The sequence below is a fragment of the Dasypus novemcinctus genome, chromosome 2, assembly GCF_030445035.2.
Source record: "Dasypus novemcinctus isolate mDasNov1 chromosome 2, mDasNov1.1.hap2, whole genome shotgun sequence".
Classification (NCBI taxonomy): Eukaryota; Metazoa; Chordata; class Mammalia; order Cingulata; family Dasypodidae; genus Dasypus; species Dasypus novemcinctus.
The window spans coordinates 98,152,960-98,175,379 of NC_080674.1; the positions used below are offsets into that span (position 1 = coordinate 98,152,960).

The following is a 22,420-nucleotide window of genomic DNA, read 5'->3' on the forward strand; positions in this document are numbered from 1 at the left end:
CAACCTGCAAAGTCTAAAGTACTTATATCCACCCCTTCACAGATAGTTAGCCAACTGCTACCATAGAGTACTAATCTCTACCCCAAGTGGCTTATCAAAGTATTTCTTCCACACGTGAACAATGCACCCAGGCCTGAAAGGAATTCTGCTTGGCCTAATAGGCGTTTCTGTGTGGCTGGGGTTAGCCCTAGCTGGCCATGCTCCTGACATTGTGTGCCTATCTATGGGGTAGGCAGAGGGGTGTTGTCAGTCGCTGGACTGAACTCAAGCTGAGGACATGGAGCTAGCGTGTACTTCCCTTGCCTTCTTCCCCATTTCCCACAGCACCTCCTAAGAACTTGACTAGATAGATTGAACCTCATCATCTGATAAAACAGCACACTTTTTCAACACATTAAATGTTCACTTACTAAACCAGCACAAAACATTTTTTCCTTAGATTTAATTCACTGTCAAACAATATATATGAAGAAGTTGAGAACAACCAAAAATGGACAGAAAACCAGTTCATCAAGTATGGAAAAGACCACCTTAGCCATATAAATCAATGTCTGAAGCTCCTACAGGAGAAACTGGTAAGGGATTCTGTTGCTTTGTGTTTGTGTCTGGACAATAGCGAGGAGAAAAGGACTTGGGGGTCGCATTTCAACATTTACAGCAATCTTCACTGCCTTGTCAGTAACATCCTTTCAGTGGAAAGGCATAGTGCAAAGAGCACCTACTAGGAGACCAGAGGCCTGGCTTCTGGTGCTGTTCCTACTTGCTGCCTCAGAGTGTGCTTGCCTGTATCAAAGTAACATGAAGAGGTTTTTAAAAATACTGATTCCTGGTGCCACCCCAGATCTCAAAAATCAGACTCTGGGAATCTCCCCTGAGAATCTGGTTTTAGACAAGTTTCCTGGGCAATATGCTTAGATACAATAAAGTTTGAAAACTTCTGCTTAAGTTTAACCTCTCTGGAAATCGTTTAGTAGATCAAAGGTCCTCAAAACTCCTTTTCCAGGTTAAATCTTGCAGAGAACCTGGGCTTTGGGGCAAGGCCATCAGAGTATCTGAGAAAGACTGCTTCAGGGCTCCCTTTTCCCACATCCATCAGGACGGACGGCCATGCCGCTGGTTCAGGGGAGGGCAGGGCAGGGTGGTCGTGGATGCCAGCCCTACTGGTGATTCAAATAAGATGTTTCTGGAACACGAGTAGAGGGGCTGTAAGCAACCCAGTAATCAACACCCCATCCCTCTACCTGAGTTTGTAAACAAATATCAGAACCAGAAGTCAGAGAGATGGAGATAAATATATCAGCTTCATTACTGATGAAGTAGGTGCCAAGTGGGCCTGCTAGTTCTTTGCCTCTGGTTTAGGCAGACTTGCCCACCATTACAGAGAGCACTTGGTGACCATGTGGTCATCCTGCAGGCAGAGGCCTCCCACCACCTGGCCAAGACCAGAGTCCACCATCCCTGAGGCAGGCAGAGCCAGAGAGGGGAATCAAAAGGGCTGAGCCACTACAGCCCAATTCCACTTCTCAAATTCCCTGTGTGGGGGGAGGAAGGAGAAGAGAAGCTAATTAGCATTAAGCTGCTCCTGCTGTGTTCACCTCAGCTGCATATTTAGAATCACCCCGAGGACTTTTAAAATATATCAGTTCTTGGGCTCCATCTTGAGCCAATTAAATCTTAATTTCTGGGGGTGGGGTATGCCCTAGATATTTCTAATGGACATCTGGAGTGGAGAATGACTGGTCTGAAGGATGTTTGTCACGTGGAGATACGTAGTTTCAGGGAGAAAGAACCTCTAACTCTCAGAAGCACATCCAAGGGGCTCAGAGTGATATCTAAAACCTCTTCCTTCGCTATACTTCTTTGACTAAAATTCCATTTCCTCAAGGTACTTCAGGAAGACCATAGCTCTTTCCTTTCTGTTCTCCCATAACATGTAGAATTCCAGAAACTAAACAACAAATGAACAAGGTCAAACGGGATCCACCCTTATAGTTGGGAACATGGTTTTAGGTAAAAAACAAACTTAATTTGAATTTTCATATTTAACTTGGAAAAATGGATTCCATGTTAAATATAAAAGCTGAACATACAAATCCACATAGCTTTTCTTTTTTTTAAAGATTTCTTTGTCTTTATTTATTTTTAATGTTACATTCAAAAAATATGAGGTCCCCGTATACCCTCCACCCCCTCTTACCCCACTCCTCCCATGACAACAACCTCCTCCATCATCATGGGACATTCATTGCACTTGGTGAATACATCTCTGAATACTGCTGCACCACATGGTCAACGGTCCACATGATAGTCTACACTCTCCCCCAGTCCACCCAGTGGGCCATGGGAGGACATACAATGTCCAGTAACTGACCCTGCAGTACCACCAACATAGCTTTTCTTTTCTGCAGTTTTATCATATATAACTTCTTTCACAGGAAATGTCTGAAGTTAAAATGGAAGAAAAATTGTTGAAGCTTTCAAGCAAATTAGAGAATTTCACTAACATGCAGAAACAGGAAGCAGAAGTGAACAAAGTAAAGAATGTAGAAAATAAACTGTCCAAAATGATGAACCAATTGGAAAAGCAGATCTGGGGAGAATTAGAGAAAATGCAGAATGAATATCAATCAGGTGAGCAGATATCTTTCATAAAGAACAGTCATTTCCTGTCCATCCCCTCAGAGTTTTCTACTTTCCACTAATAGCCAGTGATCAATCTTGTCACTATTGACAACCTTATGCATTTGATCAGATTTCCCTAAACATCCTACAGAATGTTAGCATACCACCAGAAGGTAGGTAAATAAATTTCATTTGTACTAGGCAATGTCCCAAGATTGCCATTGCTTTGAGTTTTATTTTTTTTACTCTCTAAGACCATGAACTATAGAATTTTTAGACTTGGAAAGGTAGTTGGATATCTCCAACACCAGATTTATGGTCTACCATGAAAATAGGAGCTTAAATCAAATGGCCCTCTCACTGAACAGGTAATGAGCCTGGACAGATGTCAGAATACCTGACCTTTAAAAGTGAGGAAAAGAGATGAATTAGCAAAGTCCAGTATAATGACTATTTTCACTCTTAAGAGTCTAATGGCAGCAGTGTCAAGCTGAGCTAACATCAAAGAGAATTAATTTGAAAGGCTCATCTAATTTGTAAACGGGAAGGACATAGGATAGGTGCTGGGGAGCAGCCATCTGCCTCAAGTCACAATTCTGAGGGAATTACTAAGATACAGAGGGCTCCTTTATGAGAGAAAGCCCCAACCCATTTTCTGTCCTCTAGATCTCAGAAAAATTCATGTGTAAATTCTACCAAGTTTTGGCCCCATATAAAGATGCCTTGAAGGTGCCTTGGGAAGAGGTGGTCTCATTCTGCCAAACGTTCTTGGTGTGTAAGTAGAATTCATTGCCTGGAAATCTGACCCAGCTGTTTCCCTCAATGCCAAATCAAAATAACGAATTACGTGGCCAAGAATCAATTCCAAAACTTAACTGCCCCCTCTGTTATAGCCCTGCTTTCTGTTTAACCATCAGAGGTTTAATTTTACACATTCCAGGATGAGTTTAAGAGGAATTTACAATCTACATGTTCCTGCATTTCACTAATGGGAGTCCTAGCGAAGGGGGACTCCATATTAATGGTTTGCTCCTTTCTAGCTTTAATAAAAATGCCTGAGAGACGTCTGTGTGAAAGGCCCTAGGCTGTACTCAAGCTTGTCTGGGAGGTCTGGCATAATGAGGAAGGTGCTTAGCTCATGGTGATCTTTAGGTTCCTAAAACAGATAACTCTCAGAGCAATATTTAAATCTCATCTGTGGTGTTTATCTTCAACATGGTAACAAGAGCAAAAAATGAGAACACTGAATCTCTTGTCAAACAAAAAAATTTCTCAGAAGAAACGTTTTAAATTTATCCCTTGAAATACAGAATTATTTCACTTAGCAATAAATTTGGGAACAAGGAAGTGAGAGGGTGACTGAATTATATTTTCACCATGAGCTTACTACAAGTTGAAAAACACTATTGCTAATGCATCTTTATGACACACAAGAAACAGGATTATTGTACATTTTTAGACTGGACTCAATGGAATTTAGTGTGTTTTGAATGAAATCAATCAATTACAGCAGGATGACTGATTAGCAACTTTTGTGGAGGAAAAAAAGTTCCAATGCCTTGTTTAATTTAACTATACCTATTCTCATACCAGGATTTCAATCGATTCATGACTCTCTCAACTCCCTCCAACAAATACAGAAAACAAAGATGCAATTAGAGAAATATAAAGTCCAGAAAGACCTAAAGAAGTTACAGCGCAAGATAGTGGAACTCCAGGAAATATAAAACTTTTCAGTCATCTTCACTGTCGCCAATGGAGTGGGTTTGTGTGAAAAGTTGGACAAAGAAATATCTCTAGGATATTTACTGTTTCTAATGTCTCTGTATTTCTGACCACCTTTTAAGGAGATGAATGTGCCACAAAACCCAATAAAGCAAAGATGCTTTATAAAGTTTTCATTTATTAATGAAAAATTAAGAAATGTCTTCACATATGTGCCATTTCATATTTTTATTTGCCTAGATCACAGCAATGTACATTATGTCCATAAATGAGTGAAGTAGGTCAGGTGTAAGACATTAAAGAATGGCAGGAATTGTGGCAAATTGGAGAATATGAACCCTACTAAAAAAATAGCCACTATTCAATGCTAGGTCAGTATTAACATGTATATAGTCCATTCATGCTAGAAATTTCAATTTCTCAAAAGAAACCAGAAATCTGGATTTTATATGAAATCTCTCCATATTTTTTTTAGCATTAGGAATTGGTTTGAAGTATTTTTTAAAACTAAGAGGAATGTCTGTGGGGCAGATAAAGCCAGTGTGCTACCAATTTGTAATCTCTGACCCAGAGATTTTCTAACAATGCCAATGTTTATAGTAAGTATAATTTATGGATATTTAAAATATAGATTAATTGTACATAATATGTGTCAGAATGTATGAACAAGTAAGAACTAATACATGTAGAATAAAAGAATACTATAGCTTCCTTGAAAAATATCCAACACAATTCGATCTAGGTGTTAAATTCAGAAGTACTTAAAAATACTATTTCCTATAAAATTAAAATGTCTAACTACTAGATATAAATGAAAAATAGTTAAATGTAGAGTCTGGTATTGGACTATAAAATCATAAAGAAAAAAACTATGACATTGCTTAGATGCTAGAACAAGGACTAATTTGTAATCAGAGTTTTCTGTAAGCCTGCTTCAGACTTAGACTCCTTCCTTGGCTTGGGAACAAGAGAGATAGCTTCTTCCCTGCTAAAGAACAAACATACTTTCCAAATGGATTTTGATCAATGCCCTAAATTTTTCTAAATTTTTAACTGTATGAAACATGACCAATTTACTCTTATTAGTAATCTACATGCAGCATCATTGACTCTATAAACCAAGGGATTTTCACAGTATGATTTAAGAGCTTAGAACACAATGGTAAGGGGAGCAGATGTCGCTCAAGTGGTTGAGTGCCTCCTTCCCACATAGTGGGTTCTGGGTTCCATTCCCAGCGCCTCCTTAATAAACACAAATAAACAACAAGCAAAATGAATGAGAAAACCAACTCAGGGAACCCACTGTTCCTGAGTGGTTGAACTTCCCACATATGAGGTCCCAGGTTCAATCCCCAGCCACCGGTACCTCAAAAAACAAAAACAAACAAAAAACCTCCACAATGGTGTCCTTTGAAATCAAATGTCATACAGACAAAAGGCTAACACTGCAAATAATCAAAGAACTCTTATAAGTCAATTAGAAAAGAACTAATACAATATTTTTTAAATGGGCAAAGGCTAGTGTATTAGCCTGCCAAAGGGGTCCTGAATGCCTTTGTGAGATGTACCACAAACCTAAACATTTCCCTCTAACTCAAATGTGTCCCCAACTCAATTTCTCCTTTTAACTGGATCTGAAGATGTGCACAGTCACTCCACTGCCACCGAACATGAAAGAACGTAGGAGGGTAAAGAGGCGGTGGTCTTACTAGTGATTTAAAAAGCTTACCTCTGTATTTACAATGATCTTGTGAAAACATTGCTAGGGCTCATGGAAGTGAAGGTCCTGGAGCTCAAGGGCCATCATTTCCCCATAAATTCACCTCTGCCCAAGGGACAGTGGAGGACTGGGTCTCCCTCCCTTTGCATGTACTTTGCTACTATCCAACATGATGACAAGCATGAACTTCCCCATATATAGCATATGCAGCATGTTATATCAAACAACACTTAGTCCTTTGGGAAATGCCAAACTTCTCTCCCCACAAATACAGGATATCTGAATATCATAGAATCCGCAATCCAGACCCGCCTAAAAACTTGAGGCATATGGTAAAATATCTCAGATAGTCCTTACTTGAAGCACAAGCACCATCTAATCAGTCTTGGATAGTCAAAGGCTCCTGCCGTCTCCCAGTTTCCTTCTATTTCCTTTATTTTATCAAAACCCAATCTTAGGGAGAAAAATCACAGTATGGACTAAATAATAACATTCAAAGTGTTTTGCTTCCCCCCAGAAGGTCAAGGACAAATCCCTCACCCTCGGCTACACAGGTAACTGCCACCTCTGCCCTATATGAGGAAGATATGCTCACCACCTGATAGCCAGGCGAGCAAAGCAAGGCCCACGGTCAAGGGAACAGCAGCAGAGTGCCCTGGGCACCTGTAGTCTACCCCTCTTCTACAGAAACTCACCAAACATTGGCTTACTACCCTTGATGCCACCCTTAATAGCAGCAAATAGTGTCCAAAAACACCAGAAAGGAAAAACTGGATCCATAATACTTACAAACACGTGTTGTTACTTTATGATGGGGCTCTCTAGACTTTTTGTGAGGTATTGTTTTTATATCTTTGTAGCTCCATTCATTCCTGTGCTAGGGACTGGAGATAGAATATCTTAACAGGCTAAACGTGGACTCTAGTATTAGGGAACTTAAAGTCTAGTAGAAAAGACCAGTGATTAAACTTGCAAATACATGGGTAAGTGAAGGATGTGGTAGAGTACCTGGGAGAGGCATTTAGCATAAATATGGAAATCAGGCAGAGGGGTGTTCCAGAAGAAGTGATATTAAGTTGAGACCTCTAAAATGTAAGCAGACATTATCTGAGGGAAAGAGGCTTGAATGGAGCTTCAGGGAATACAATAGCCTGAGGAAAGGCCTAGAGGACAAAAAAGAATAGGAAACATACCAGGAACTCCAAAAAGTTCAATATGGTCAGAGTCTAACGTAGATGTGGTGGGGAGGGAAGCAGGGAGATGTGTAGTGAGAGAGAAGTTTTAAGGGGTGTGGGGTGTCTGATCATGACGGCCTTGTATCTCATGTTCAGGAGGTTGGGCTTTATCCTACAGGCCCAGGGTAGCCTTTGAAGAATTTTAAATAGGAAAGTGACATTATCAGATTTGCATTTTAGAAAGATCCCTCTGGCTATAGCATGGAGAATGGATTCGAGACATAATTGGAGAGCCAAGTTTGGATGGGGAAGGAGGGAGATACTGCGTGAGAGGGGATAATAAGCTCAGTTTTAAACTAATTGATCTTGAGGTATCCATGGGACATTCAAGAGGAGATGTGATGGTTAGGCTATTGTGTCAACTTGGCCAGGTAATTGTATCCAGTTGTTTGGTCAAGCAAGCACTGCACTAACTGTAATACAAGGGTATTTATGGACTTTAGTCACCATTGAATTTACTGCAGTGGTAAATCATAGATAGCTGGTTATAATTATATCAATCAGGGAGATTGCCATCAGCAGTGAGTGATACGTAACCCAATCAGTTGAATTCCTTAAAAGGGGAAGTGATTCCAGCATTGAGAGAGAATTTCCTAGCTCATCTTTGAACAGCCATCCTCTCCCAGAACTCAAGAATTTTCACTGGACTTTCATCAGAGCTCCTGGTTGCAGCCTGCCTGCAGAACCTGGACTTGTGCATCCCCCCCATGGTTGCGTGAGAGACTTTGATAAATCTCTTACTACTGACAGATATCCCTTGTTGATTCTGTTTCCCTAGAGAAACCTAATATAGGAGGTGTCCAGTTGGAGCATGAGAGAAAGATCTGGATTGGGGATTTAGCTTTGTAAGACACTAGCATAGAAAAAGTTACTGAAGCCCTAGGAGAGGACGAGATTGCTTGAGATTAGGCAGGGAGTGGGGAAGAGCAGGGAAGAATACATGAAGCCTATGGTGAGAAAGAGAAACCTGGAAAGAACTCTGAGGACACTTAACACCGAAAGACTAGGCAGAAAAGGAATGTGAAGTCCCTAGGCGAATATGTAGACAGCAGTGAAGGTATGAGAGAGTATCATAGTTCAAGGGCGTCAGTCTTCCCTTGGAGTTCCTGTTGGCAGGTAGTATCAACAATCAACCTGGAGTTCTACCAGGTAAGGTCTTAGGAGATATCATTAGATCTCAATCTACCCATAAGAGAACTGTGTCCTACAATGTAAACTAAAGAGTTGGGTGTATTATAAAACTTAGTATAGAATAGCCATAAATGCTTTCCTATTTATCCTTCCATGTCATAAAATAAATGTGCTTACAGACAGGGTGGTGAGGCCTCCCAGAGAAAGCCAATATTGTTGCCAGGAAAAATATTAGGCTATTTCTGGTCCCTATACAACTTGACATTTCCCTCTCCAAGAGATTAGAATCACACGAACTTGTGGGAAGGGTTTAATGTTCATTCAGATCTTTCCCTTAACATAAACCACAAAATTTTTGAACTCCATGGACAAAGTTTCATAATCTCCTGTTCCTGTAGAGTTATGCTATTTCATTTTTTAGGAGATTTTTAAGTATGATAAAAGTTGTGAATCAGAAATGACAGGTGTCTTTCAACAGTCCATCATAAACCAGATCTTTCATAATCCCAAAGACAAACGGAAAAACCAGAAGTAAAACCCAAACTTCTCTGCCCACATTAATTGCATTTCTTAAACCAGGTACTCAGATTTTCTTAAATTCTTCAATGTGAAAAAGTGGAGAGAGATTAGGTCTTGAGATCTAACTGACCTGGGTCTAAATCTAGTGCCACCAGTCATTAGTTGTGTGACTTTGGATATTTTCCCTTTTTTGAGGCTCAGTTTCCTCACCTTAAAATGGGGATAACAATACCTCACTTGTAGATTACTGGGAGAAATAGAAGTAACATTTATTAAACTGTTACCAAGTATTAGAGACTGCTCTAAGCACTTTACATGGATTAATCCTTTAATCCTCATAAGCCTATTACTGGGAAGCAGATGTGGCTCAAGCAATTGAGCTCCTACTACCACATGGGAGGTCCCAGGTTCAGTGCCCAGTGCCTCCTAGAAAAGATGAGCAAGACAGCGAATTGGTATGATGGTCAGGCAAGGCAAGATGATGTTAACAAGATGATGCAACAAAAAGACACAAAAATGAAAGACAATGAGAGACACAATAAAGCAGGGAGCTAAGGTGGCTCAAGCAATTGAATGTCTCTCTCCCACATGGGAGTCCCCACATTTGGTTCCTGGTGCCTTCTAAAGAGAAGATGAGCAGACACAGAGAGCAGTTGGCAAATGCAAAAACAAGGGGGGCATGGAATAAATAAACCAATTTTTAAAAATGAAAGTCTATTACTGAGGCACAGAGAGGTTAAGTGACTTGTTCAACATCACACTGCCAATAAGAGGTGGGGCCAGGATTTGAACTCAGTAGTCCAGAGAACTTGCTCTTCAACATTAAGTTATACTGTTTCTACAAATACATGTGGACTATCTAAGTCAGTGTTTAATGCGGTCACCCCTCGGGCTGAAGTGTGGTTTGCTGGCCTGGCGGGGGAGCAGCCGCGGCAGGCCAAGCCGCTGCCCCCATAATAGGGTGGCTGGTCGGACTCACCGCCACCACTGAAGGGAGCTCGGCATGGGCGCAGAGTGCCCTCGGGTCTCCCCTTCTCGGCAGCCATGCTTCCGCGGCCGCCCCTCCTCCCGGATGGCGCCACACGATCCTTGTGGGGTGGCACCCTTCTTCTCCTTTCTCCCTGCGCAGGCGCAGGGCGGAAAATTCCAGTCTGCCCTTTTCCCCTCCCCCGACAGCAGCAACAGCCAGGTGTGGGCGGAAAAATCCAGTCTGCCCTTTTCCCTCCCCCCGACAGCAGCAACAGCCAGGCGTGGGCGGGAAACTCAAGTCTGCCCTCTACCCCAGCAACAGCAGCCACCAATCACTAAACCCTGCCCCTTCCCCCAGCAACAGCGACAGCCAATCCCTAATCACCACCCCTCCCCCGTCCAGCACCTCCCACCGACCTTTCGCCGGCAACCAATCAGAACAGGGCGTGGCTTCAACCAATCAGCCTTCCCCAGCCCCTATAAAACTGTTGCCTCTCCCTCAATAAAGTGGACTTGCGTGTTTACCTTGTCTCCGCGGTAGTTCTTCTGCTGTGCGCCCTCCAGTCCTGAGAGCCCCCGACAAGGGCCTGGCCTCCCTTGTCCCCAGTTCGTCGCCAGCTTTGCCGGGCGACCCCGTCAGCCGAACCGCGCAACCCCTGTGAGACCGACCCCTCGTCTGCTGCTGGACCGACCCCTCGTCCCAAGCGGGACCGACCCCTCGTCCAAAGCTGGACCGACCCCTCGTCCGCAGCCAGACCCCACCTCTACCGACCGAGCAAGTCGCCGCAGTTTAATACAAAGTAGGAACAGTACTTGATAAATGTTAGTAATAAGCACCTTTTGATTTTTATGGGGAAAGACAAGTTCCATGGTGCTCTTTCACCCAGCTCTGATTCCGATCAGTATATAAAAATAATATTTGAGTTAAAACTGTCCAGAACAATGTATGAGAAGAAATACTCTGGCTTGCAATATTTCTAGCAATGGATCAGAGCAGAGGGAAATGTAAAATATAGATTTATTCTGGAATAAAATTCTAATGAGGTATTATTCCCCTACTTTAAAAGCACTTCTTTCTATTGTCTCTGGGGAGCAAGGCTAATAACTGAAAGAGCATTTATGGGCATTGTTGATTGGAGGTGGGCAAGGTGCTAATATCAATATGCCAGTGAAGCATATTTCCTCCATAAGTCCTAGCCATTAAAGCAAAGCCAATAGCTACTACTGTGGGTAAAAGCCATTAGTGTCCAATTAGCAGATGCTTCTCCAAAAAAAGCAATGCAGTAGATTCATATGGGAAACATTCATAAAGGGACTTCAGGTAGGCGAGACCTACATAGATGCATGTGAAAGGTGCTGGACAATCCCCACCCCTTCTATCCTAAAACTCCTTTACCAAGGAATCTAGTTTCTACGAAATTCCATTATTAGCATTTAAAGTCTTTTTTTTTTTAAGATTTTATTTCTCCCTCCACCTCCTGCCCTGTTCCCCCATTGTCTGCTTTCTGTGTCCATTCACTGTGTGCTCTTCTGTGTCTGCCTGTATTCTCATTAGGAGACTCTGGGAATGGATCCTGAGACTTTCCGGAGTGGAAGAAAGGCAATTACTCTCTTGCACCACCTCAACTCCCTGCTCTGCTACGTGTTCTTATTTTCTCTTCTGTGTCTCTTGCTGCATCGTCTTGCTGCGCCAGCTCTCCGTGTTGGCTGGCACTCCTGCATGGGGTGGCATTCCTGTGTGGGCTGGCACTCCATATGGGCCAGCTTGCTGCATGGGCCAGCTTGCCCTCACCTGGAGGCCCTGGGTATCAAACCCTGGACTTCCTATATGGTAGACAGGAGCCCAATTGGTTGAGCCACCATCTGTTTCCCTAGCATTTAAAGTCTTTTAAGAATTCACAACACCCAACACAACACTCAAGAACAAACACACACTCATGAGTTTTATTAACTACCTCCTCTGCAGAGATTGGTTGATAACTAGAGGAGAGCAAGGTCCTTCAAAATCAAGAAAGAGGTTAAGGACCTAAGAAATGGGAGAGCCAAAAGAAAGCTGATGAAGTTAGAAAAGGCCAAAGAGAAAACCAAAGACTGATAATTGTGATATTATCAAAGGTTAAATAAAATAATTGACTGAAGTGGACCACAGTTTCTATCAAGCTCACAATCTAACAAAGATGCAGTACTTGTTTATCATTGCATAGGTTTAAACTTTTAAAGTTAGTCCGTTGGAGAAGGCTCCCTTCTTCCTAGGTTCCTCCAAGTATTCAAATAGTGTCACCAGGTAAATTAGCAACATTGGAATTATACCATGATAGGATACCTGAATCAGTCTCAAAGGTACATATATTTCAATTCCTTTACATTACTTTGAGGCGACAGCAATTATTAACAAAACAACCGTACTGGAAATGAATGATATTAGAGCCTGACTCTACTTACCTAAGAATATAGACCATTTTAGACAAATTAGTCTGAGAACTCTACTCCCCTCTATTTTTGTCTGTAAAGTAAGGGTATCAACTTTAAGAAACTGATGAGACAATTAATTGAGATAACAGTGTAAAGAGCCTGGCACATAGCAGTCATTCAATCTATCCCTGCTTGTAAGTTCTTGCTGAAGTCCTGGTGTGTAATAACTACTGTACCAAAAAATTCTAAAGTAGGTGGTTGGTTAGTATGTAATCAAGATACTTTGTGATGCTAGATCAAACTTGGGTTTTCCTAGAACTTCCTTAACTTGAACAAAAGCTTACTGCTGCCTACATATTTCCTAATATTCACAAAGTGTTCACCACAGGTTATTACAAATCTGGGTCTACTGAGTTGGTAAATTATTTATTCTGAATTTCTTAGACAGAAAACCCTTCCAACCATATGCATAACACTTGTTCTGAAGCACTGTAGGGTCAGCCACAGGCAATTCAGAAAGATAGGTTTATTTCCACCTTTAGAAGATGCTAAAACTTTAAAAAGTATATATTTGCCTTCTCGGCACTTTTTCCCTCTGTCTAATCTCCATCTTCTTTGCACATGAAGATTCTATTCTCTACTTGGCTTCTCTCTTGGGCCCTGAGGCACCTGTGTCCCAAATACAAAAATAACACCGTCAAGAATGTACACAGAGAAGTGGATGTGGCTCAAGCAGTTGGGTGCCCAGATGGGAGTCCCAGGTTCAGTTCCCAATGCTTCCTAAGAAAGCTGAGTAAGACAGAGCTGATGCAACAGGCTGGCACAGTGAGCTGACACAATAAGATAATGCAATAAAAAGACTCAAAAAAACACAATGAGAGACACAACAAGCAGGGAGCGGACATAGCTAAAGTCATTGGTTATCTCCCTCCCATACAGTAGGTCCTGGGTTCAGTTCCCCGTGCCTCCTAAAAAGGAGACAGACACAGACAGCACACATTGAACAGACACAGAGAGCCGACAGCAAGCACCAACAATGAGGGGGTGGGGTAGAAATAAATCTTTAAAAAATAAAATATATAAAGGCAAGAAAATGCATAACTCAGTCTGCAAAAATAAAACCTGTAGTGTCTCTTTTCCATCCACCTGACTTTCTTACAGGCTAATTTCCAGACTTCTAAAGCCAACATGTATGTAAAGAATGTTTGTATACCATTTTCCCTTTATTGATCTTTTAAATTGCACAGAATAATTAACATTAGAACTTTTAACCAGTATATAATGACTGTTTTTTTTTAAAAAAAAAAACTTGATTGCCTGATACTATGCAGGATCTTACACTGTGCGGTTAAGAGGGAGAAAATATCATTAAAAAGAACCTGCACACAATGTGCATGTTTTCTCTAATGTGGATATGAAGTATGGCCTACTTGGCATATAGCAGGTACATGTAATTACATGGCCTTTGCATGTAATCGAATGCTGACTCTCATTCAAATATTCTCTAGGTGTAGGGCTACTTTCCCTCTCAGGGTCTTAGTACCTAAACTCAATTACTCGACTCTTTCCACAGTATGGGGCCCTTTGGAAATGGTTTCTACCCTAAGAAAGTTTGCAAACACAGGAGACCCCTTGTTCAGTGCAAAATTCAGAGTTTCTGCTTTGTAAATGCTGCCTGGAGAGCCATTTCAGTATTTTGTTTCAGTTCACCTCTGACTTGGAAAACTTCTGGGACTTGAGAATAACAGATGGCATCATTAAAAGGCAACTTAGAAATCTAGTTCAATGCACCAATTTTACAAATGCAAATAAAAACTAAAGGTCAAAAGATAAGACTTATCCAGTCAGATACCCATTCTACACTGAAACTCAGTTGGAAACATAGCACTTAGGTTTTCTGAGCATAATTTAATGTAATGTTTCTTTTAAAGGGAATTAGAGTGAAGTATCTAATGAACGGTGTTTATTTTTGAGTCAAGTACTTTTGACATTTATATTTTCACAGTAAGTGAAATAAACCATTTTTTAATAACCCATCATCTTTTTCTGATCATGCTTTTTTGCAACAATTTAAGTGTGATCCCCAATTTCAGTGATTTTTGGAAATTTACATTCAAAAGAAAATGTATTCATTTTTCAGGATACACAATGAACAGTGTAAAAGTTTTCTGTTGCTGCCATAACAAATTGCTGTAACAAATTTAGTTGCTTAAGACAACATACACTTATTATCTTACAGTTCTATAGGTTTTAAATAACCACATCTTTTAATTCTCTTAATATACAAGCTGAGTATTTCTGTCCAAATCTGTGCTATGTAGATTCTATGCTTGTCAATAATTCATTTTGTAAAATTTCAAAAAGCATAACATTTTAAATTAAGGGGCATTTCAAGAAACATGACAAGTGATTCCCAACAAACAGATTGTGTTCTAGAAGTTTAGTTATAAACTGAAATTCATTTTTTTGGATTGCCAAATCAGCCTATTAAAAAACTAGGAAATGATTATCAGACGCCAAACTCGTCCTTAAGAATCTAATCAATAAAAGCTAAATGGTAGATAAAAATTAGCAGAAAATGCACTATAACTCTAAAACAAAATTTTGAACAAAAATTAAAAAATTTAATATGAATGTTAAATACTGGTACTTCAGAAAATAAGTTTGAATTTAATTCCTCTATTTAAATTTATGCATAATATCTGGAGGTAAATTCCAGGCACTTTTAAAGTTTTTAGAATCTGGGTAACACTGAATCACTTCAAACTTACATTGCTTTAAGCAGACTGTTTAGCACTACTCTCCTATATTAACTAGGATTAAAACACAATGTTTAAAACACCTAGAGTTCAGGTATGGCATAAAGTAGGCTCTATAAGAGTATGATATGATTAGGGCTGTTTATAAGGCTCACAGTAACTGGGTAGCAATTTGAAGGGAAGGCAGCAAACAAAAATTAAGAGAGGATCCTAAGATGGTATTAACTAAGGTATTTTCCAACCTTCCTTTCCAGAAAACCTAGGTCTGGAGTCCCTGGAAGCCAAAATTGGTGATGAATTCAAAAGTTATCTCTTGATTTTGGGCCTGGGGCAAAGACTAACCAAGTCTACAAAGTAGGTGGAAGTAAGCTTGTGAAGCAAGGGACATTTCAGAAAGCAGCTACAGGACAAGAACTAAATCCAAAGTGTTCCAGCAGATGAACAAGAGGCATGGGCACCATCATTGCTGGGGCAGATTTTTGCAGTACATCGCTGATTATGTGTGTAGGCAAGGCACTGAATCAATCTGACAGTTACAAGGATAAGGAAGAAATGGGCAGAGAATAACATGGGCTTAATCTTCCTAAAGAAAAAAGTAAAGGGAAGAAGAGTCATTGGGCTAATCCAGTGATTCACAAATCTGAATGAACATTAGAATCTCTTAGGCATGCCTTTAAACTGCAAAATCCTAGGCCCTATCCTTAAAGATCAGATTGCAAAGGTCTGAGCTTTTTTTAATCACCTCATATGATTATAATGTTCAGCCAAATTTAGGAATCACCAAATTACAGTTCAGTTTAATATATTAACCTTTGAAGTCCAATTTAATTTTAGAGTATTTTCAATTTATAATACTTCATAAAGTAATTAACATTGTGAAGCTGCTAGTTTTTAAAAAATACATACATAAAATATATAACTACATTCATTTTTATATAATAAATAATATATGTAAATGTCTGAAAATATTTCTAAAAATTATAAATCCAGAGAGAGAGACATACAGTTTCTTCAAATATGTAAAGATTTTTTTTGGGGGAAAAAAAAAGATAAATAGTGCTTTCAAATTTAAAATTTGAAATTAAGAGATTACATCTAATACTGATACCATTAAGAAAACAAGACACTGTATTTCTGTTTATTTCAGAAAGTGCAAGTCTTTTCATTCATCATAATTGAAGGAAATGCATGCTCAGTTAAATACTGTCAGCATTATTGTCCAAAATTTTCCATTAATGGTTTTAACTGCAGCCACACACCCAAGTATTTTGAATTATATAAGCTTATCCATTAGCAAGCAGTCTAAGACTCACCAACATTTATATTATGCTTCTTCAATAGCAACCAAGATGAACCACAAGTAAAATATGTTATAAGATTATTTGGATTTTATAATAAGTTGGTCTACTGAACTCTAGTATTCACGGAAGGAATTTAATTCTATATTGTGCCAATCTGCTTTACCATATTATTTAGGAAACAGCTATTAAGGCTTCATTGTAAGGATTACAAGAAAAGATACTGTATACCATAGAAGATGCAGAAAACAATGGTTTACAAATAACTCTTGAAAAACTAAGGAAACCATGGTTTTTCTTTTGTTGTGGACTTTACAAAATCAAAAATGTTTTTCAATTAAAGCTAAATTAAAAATAAATGAAAAATTACATCCTAGTTTAAGAACTTTTGCTTTTTGAAATTTGAAAAAAGAAGGAATGGATAATTATAATTATAGTTTTTAAAAAATGTTGCTTTGGAGTAGTCTTAATTCATCGCTTCAGTATTTCTTACAGCTTTTTCTTTGTTTCCTAACTATAAAATAATCCATCGTTATTGTGAGGACAACTTCTGATTCAGTTCTAATGCTCTTGTATCTCCATGAGTTTTGGCATTATTTACCAGCATCTGTGAAAAATCACAATACAAGAATGTTAGTATTTTATTTATTAACAGTATCTATATTTATTGTCATAGAGGCCAAGTATTCTAAAGGGCAGCAGTCTTGAAAAGTCAATATCAAAATATTCAACCAAAAGGAGTAATGCAACCTTTAAGTCATTTTTGCTGAAATAAATCATTCAACCAAAGCTAATACCAGAGAGAAGCACAATTTATTCATATGTTCAATTAGTATAGATACTAACTTTTGAAAGTTGTCACCACTATCAGCACCATATAAAACTAAAGGTTTCGTTTGGTGGTTTTGCTTACCCTTACCAAACAAACCATTTTATGGATAGAGCTGTTCAAATGACATTGCTCCCCTCTAAAACAACGGCTCAGGATTAAGGCTCTATCAAGAATCTTTCCACGATTTCCATCAATTCCACAAATTATACGATTCATTTTCAGCTGCTTAATTACTAAAATAGTTTCTGGTTGTCCACTGTCAAGAAATGTGAAGCGTCTGCGATTTTACTTTACTCGAAAGCTAACATTAGCTTACCCCAGTTTCATGGATAATGCCAAAAGACACAGGACTTTAACCCATCACACAGCAAATAGCATATTTGTATCATTTCCCCTTTTTCACAAACTCAGTGGCTGCATTACAAAAGAGGAACACTGAACCTAAGATACTCAAATCTTTTATACTGGGCAGTAATACCTACCTATCCCTTTGCTCTGGAGGGAGACACTATTTCTATCTCCCAAGGACGCTCACATACCAATATCCTTGAAAGCATAGTCTGGAATAGAAAGGCAGTCAGAGTCTCTGCTCATAAGATATTCAGAAAGGTAAGAGACTCAGAACTGTTTCCCAACATCAATACGGATAGTATTTCAAATGCTCTAGATATAGCTTTTTATTAATTTTTACTGTATTTTTGAAACAGCTGGCTAAAGTTATGAGACTTTTAAATCAATACATTTTTATATACTTGCCCTTTTTCCAAAGAATTTTAGATACATTTATCACATTTAATTCTCAGAGCCATTCCATGAGAAGTAGAGTAGAAACTGTCACATGCATTTTAAAGAAAAGGCAAGAAGTAAAATAACATTTCCAAAGATAATTAAAGCCACTTTATAGTGAAGTCTTGGATGAGTTTCTACCTCTTATGTATGCAGACTTCTGCCAATGAATATCCCATTAGATTCAGCTACCTCTAAACACATTCTGTTATCTATTTGCTTCCACTGCAAAGGACATACAAATACACACCCGCACTTAGCACCTTTGTCTTTTCTTTTTCTAATTCTACATAGCACATTTGAAGATTGTATTACCAAAAGATTAAACTAGTGGTTTTCAACCAGGAACAATTATACCCAAGGGTCACCTGTTGTCTAGAAGACATTTTGGTTGTCAAAAGTGGGGGGAAAAATAAAGTGGGCAAGAGCTGCTGCTTTAAAGTCCAGGGATGCTGCTAAATTCCCACAGGACAACTTACTATCACAGCCCCAAGAAAGAATTATCCACAAAATCTCATGTCAAGGTTGAAAACTCTATTAAACAGATTGTAAAGGCTCTATCAAATTACCAGCTCAGGAAAAGAATGTGGGCACAAAAACAATGACATTGTTGTGATATTACGCACTTTCTCCCCTTTGATTCACTGCTTGGCTATTTCTTTTTAAACTTATCTCTTGGCTAAAACTCTTTACTTCGTTCATTCTAAAGATATAGCAAAGGTATACAAATAATATAAGAGAAAGGAGGTATAGTTAAGTCACTGCTAACTAAAACAAGTATTTCTGACTGAAAAAAAAAGCTGACTTTTGGTACTGACTCAGGCTGGGTTTAGATGGTAATAGAATTATGCCATTATAAAGGACTTTAGACCAGCAGCTATCAACTTTTTATAAACCTTAGGACATCTGATGGATGACCATATTTTAGTATAAAGATTTTTATTGAGATATAATTTATATATCATAAAATTCACCTTTTTAAAAGTGTACAATTCAGTGGTTTTTAATGTATTCACAAGCTTGTGTAACCATGACCACTTTCTAATTCTATAACATTTTCATCATTCCAAAAGAGACTCTATATCCATTAGCAGTCATTTGCAATATCACCTCTCCCCTGTCCCTGGCAACCACTAACATAATGTCTCCATGAATTTACTGGACTAATTATATATTTTAAAAAAATTTTTAAATTAGAGAAGTGGTAGGTTTACAGAAAATACATGTAGAAAATAGAGTTCCCATAAATCCTCCTCCCCATATGTAATTTTCCCTATTATCAACACTTTGTGTTGCTGTGGTACCTTTGTTACAACTGATGGAATAATATTACTATAATCATAATATTATCTATATATAGTTCATCCTTTATATGATATACTATTTGTGTTGTATAGTCAAGTGAATTTTTTAAAAAATTTCTACTCAGTTAACATTTACAATCCCAATTTCCCCCTTTTAAACATTAAATTATCATATTTAGTGATGATAATTACATTCACAAGGTACCATCACCACTATCTATTACCAAAACTTTCATATCACCCTAAACAGAAACTCTGTACCAATTGAGCATTCCCCCCTATTCCTTACCCCCGCACCTGGTAAATTGATCTAGTTTCTGACCGTACAAATTTGCTTATTCTAATTATATCATGTCAGTGAGATCATACAATATTTGTCCTTTTGTGTTTGGCTTATTTCATGTAACATGATGTCTTCAAGGCTCAACCATGTTGTCACATGTATCAAAATTTCATTCCTTTTTAAAGCTGAATATATTCCATAGTGTATATACATCACATTTTCTTTAGCCATTCATCTTTTGAAGGACACTTGGATTGCTTCCAGCTTTTGGCAATTATGAATAATGCCACTATGGACATTGGTGTGTTCAAGTCCCTACTTTCAATAATTCTACATCTAATTTTCTGAGGAACCACCAGACATTTTCCATAGTGGTGAACCATTTTACATTCCCACCAACAATGAAAGAGTGTTCCTATATCTCACAATCTCTCTTAACGCTTGTTACTTCCCATTATGGAAAAGTAGTCATTCTAGTAGGTGTGAAATGGTAATTCATTATGGTTCCTGAATGGCTAACGATGTTGAGCACCTTTTCATGTGCTTATTGGCCATTTGTATATCTTTGGAGAAATGTCTATCCAAATCTTTTGCCCATGTTTTAATTGGGTTGTTATCTTTCAGTTGTTAAGTTGTAGGATTTCTGTATATATTCTGGATATTAAACCCTTTGTGGATATGTGGTTACTAAATATTTTCTCCCATTTTGTAGGTTGTCTTTTTACTTCAATGAATATAGTTCTTTGAGGCACAAAAGTTTTTAATTTTGATGAAGATCCATTTATCTATTTATCTTTTTTGGTGTACAGCCTAAGAAATCATGGCCTACACAAGGTCCTGAAGATATTTCACTATGTTTTCTTCTAGGACTTTTATAGTTTTGTTTCTTATATTTAGGTCTTAGATTTTGAGTTCATTTTTGTATATGGAATGAGGTAGGAGTCCACCTTCATTCTTTTGCATATGGATATCCAGTTTTCACAGCACTGGTTACTGAAGAGATGATACTTGCCCCATTAAGAGGATTCAGCAACTTTGTCAAAGATGAATTGGAAATACATATTACAGAAAGATGGTATTGAACTAACACATAGAGCTGAATGCTTAAACAAAAACAATGGAGAAAGAGCCAAAAGCTATCCAAGGGACCTGCTTTGGGGGTCAGCAGGCCAGGATAGTGCTACACAGCTGTCAAGAGGGTGAGGGACAGAGAGACAAAGAAGCCAAAACAACAAATGCAAGTTACCAAGCCCCTGTGGCAGCAGGGAAGGGTTCCCCACCCCCAAACCCAAGATATTAAGCTGGGGTAAAACCCCTGGCTAACTGCAGCTGAGTGAGAGGGAAATAGACAACTTTCCTTTCTGTCAGCTATTTCAAGTGAAAAGTAAAGGGGAATCAGGGTATTTTTCTTCAGTGAATTTGACCAGCAGAGCCTACTACTTTGACTCTCCACTTTGGAGATTTAACCAAGGAACACAGGAAAGCCCAGACTGAAACACCTCTACTGAAACACCTCTGTGGAAAGGTATGCTAAGGAGTGCTATCTGCTGGCCAGTTTGGAAACTGCATGGACAAAAACTGTTCTCCATTCTCTCTGTATACAACCCCTGGGAGAAAATCTGTGCTCCATTAGGGAGTACCTAGTCTGATTTTCATAACTTAAGCCGGGCAATTTTAAAGACTTAGAGTAACTTGAACCAAATATCAAAAAAGAGCTGTGAAATCAAAACAAAACTAAACTGAAAAACAATAGGCAAGAGAGAGAAATTGGCCATCAGAGTAAATTCACCAACATATTCAGATGCTTAGACATCAACAAAAAATTACAAGAAATATTAGGAAACAAGAAAGAGATAGTCAGCCAAAAGAACTAATCAAATATCCTGAAGAGATACAGGATTTAAGACAATTAATTAGTGACAACTACACAACTCTCCTAAATCACTTCAAAGAGCTTAAAGAAAATTTGGCTAAAGAAATAAAAGATATTAATAAGAATAAGACACTGGGTGGGTATAAAGAACAATTTGGAAGCCTGCAAGGAAAAGTAAAAGACTTTATAGGAATGAAAGACATGATGGATGAGACTAAAAATACATTAGATCGGGAAGCAGAGGTGGCTCAAGAAGTTGGGCGCCCACCTACAACATGGGAGGTCCTGGGTTCAGTTCCCTATGCCTCCTAAATAAGATGAGCAAACAGCAAGCTGATGTGACAAGCAGACACAAAAAGATGACACAATGAGGAGATGCAACAAGGAGATACAACAAGAGACACTAAAAGCAGGGAGCAGATATGGCTCAGGCCATTGGGCAACTCCTTCCCACATGGGAGGTCCCAGATTTGCTTCCCAGTGCCTCCATAAAAAGAAGACAAGCAGACACAGAGAGAAGACAGTGTGTGCAAAGAACAAGGAGGGGGAGAGAAATAATAAATCTTAAAAAAAAATACATTAGAGGCACATAAGAGCAGATTTCAATTGCTCAAAGACAGAATTAGTGATTTCAAAGACAGAACATCTGAACTTGAAAAGATAGGAGAACAGAAAGAAAAAAGAATGGAAAAATTGCAAGAGTCTCAGGGAATTGAACAACAAAGTAAAATGCACAAACATTCATATTATCAGTGACCCAGAAGGAGAAGAGAATGGAAAAAGGGCAGAAAGAATATTTGAGGAAATAATGACTGAAAACTTTTCAACCCTCATGAAAGACACGAATATCAATATCCAAGAAGGAACAACACACCCTAGTCAGGAAGTGAGAATCTTCCAACTTCATTATTCTTTTTTAAGATCTATGGGCCTCTAATGTATAGAAATATAC

At 38.7% G+C, this 22,420-nt stretch overlaps 2 protein-coding genes across 7 annotated transcripts in view; one reads left to right on the top strand and one right to left on the bottom strand.

Annotated features, from left to right (window-relative positions):
* FAM81B (family with sequence similarity 81 member B) overlaps positions 1–4,510 on the top strand; it is a 59,244-nt gene extending 54,734 nt beyond the window's left edge. Inside the window, exons 8-11 of one of the 3 annotated variants that reach the window (XR_011646267.1) lie at positions 440–575; positions 2,436–2,631; positions 3,289–3,393; positions 4,216–4,305. Coding sequence is in view for 1 of the 3 variants with exons in the window: in XM_058284801.2 (XP_058140784.2) it covers positions 440–575; positions 2,436–2,631; positions 4,216–4,349 (466 nt within the window). In the remaining 2 variants the exon portion in view is untranslated. Of the gene's footprint in view, positions 1–439; positions 576–2,435; positions 2,632–3,288; positions 3,398–4,215 lie in introns of all 3 variants that reach the window. The other 2 variants (XR_011646266.1, XM_058284801.2) reach the window with 2 other exon arrangements.
* A 9,771-nt stretch (positions 4,511–14,281) lies between these two features.
* SKIC3 (SKI3 subunit of superkiller complex) overlaps positions 14,282–22,420 on the bottom strand; it is a 130,085-nt gene continuing 121,946 nt past the window's right edge. For all 4 annotated transcript variants that reach the window (XM_058276327.2, XM_058276330.2, XM_071209053.1 and 1 more), the window contains one exon: positions 14,282–16,997. In XM_058276327.2, coding sequence (XP_058132310.1) covers positions 16,923–16,997 — 75 coding nt within the window. In that variant the 3' untranslated portion in view covers positions 14,282–16,922. The remainder of the gene's footprint in view (positions 16,998–22,420) is intronic.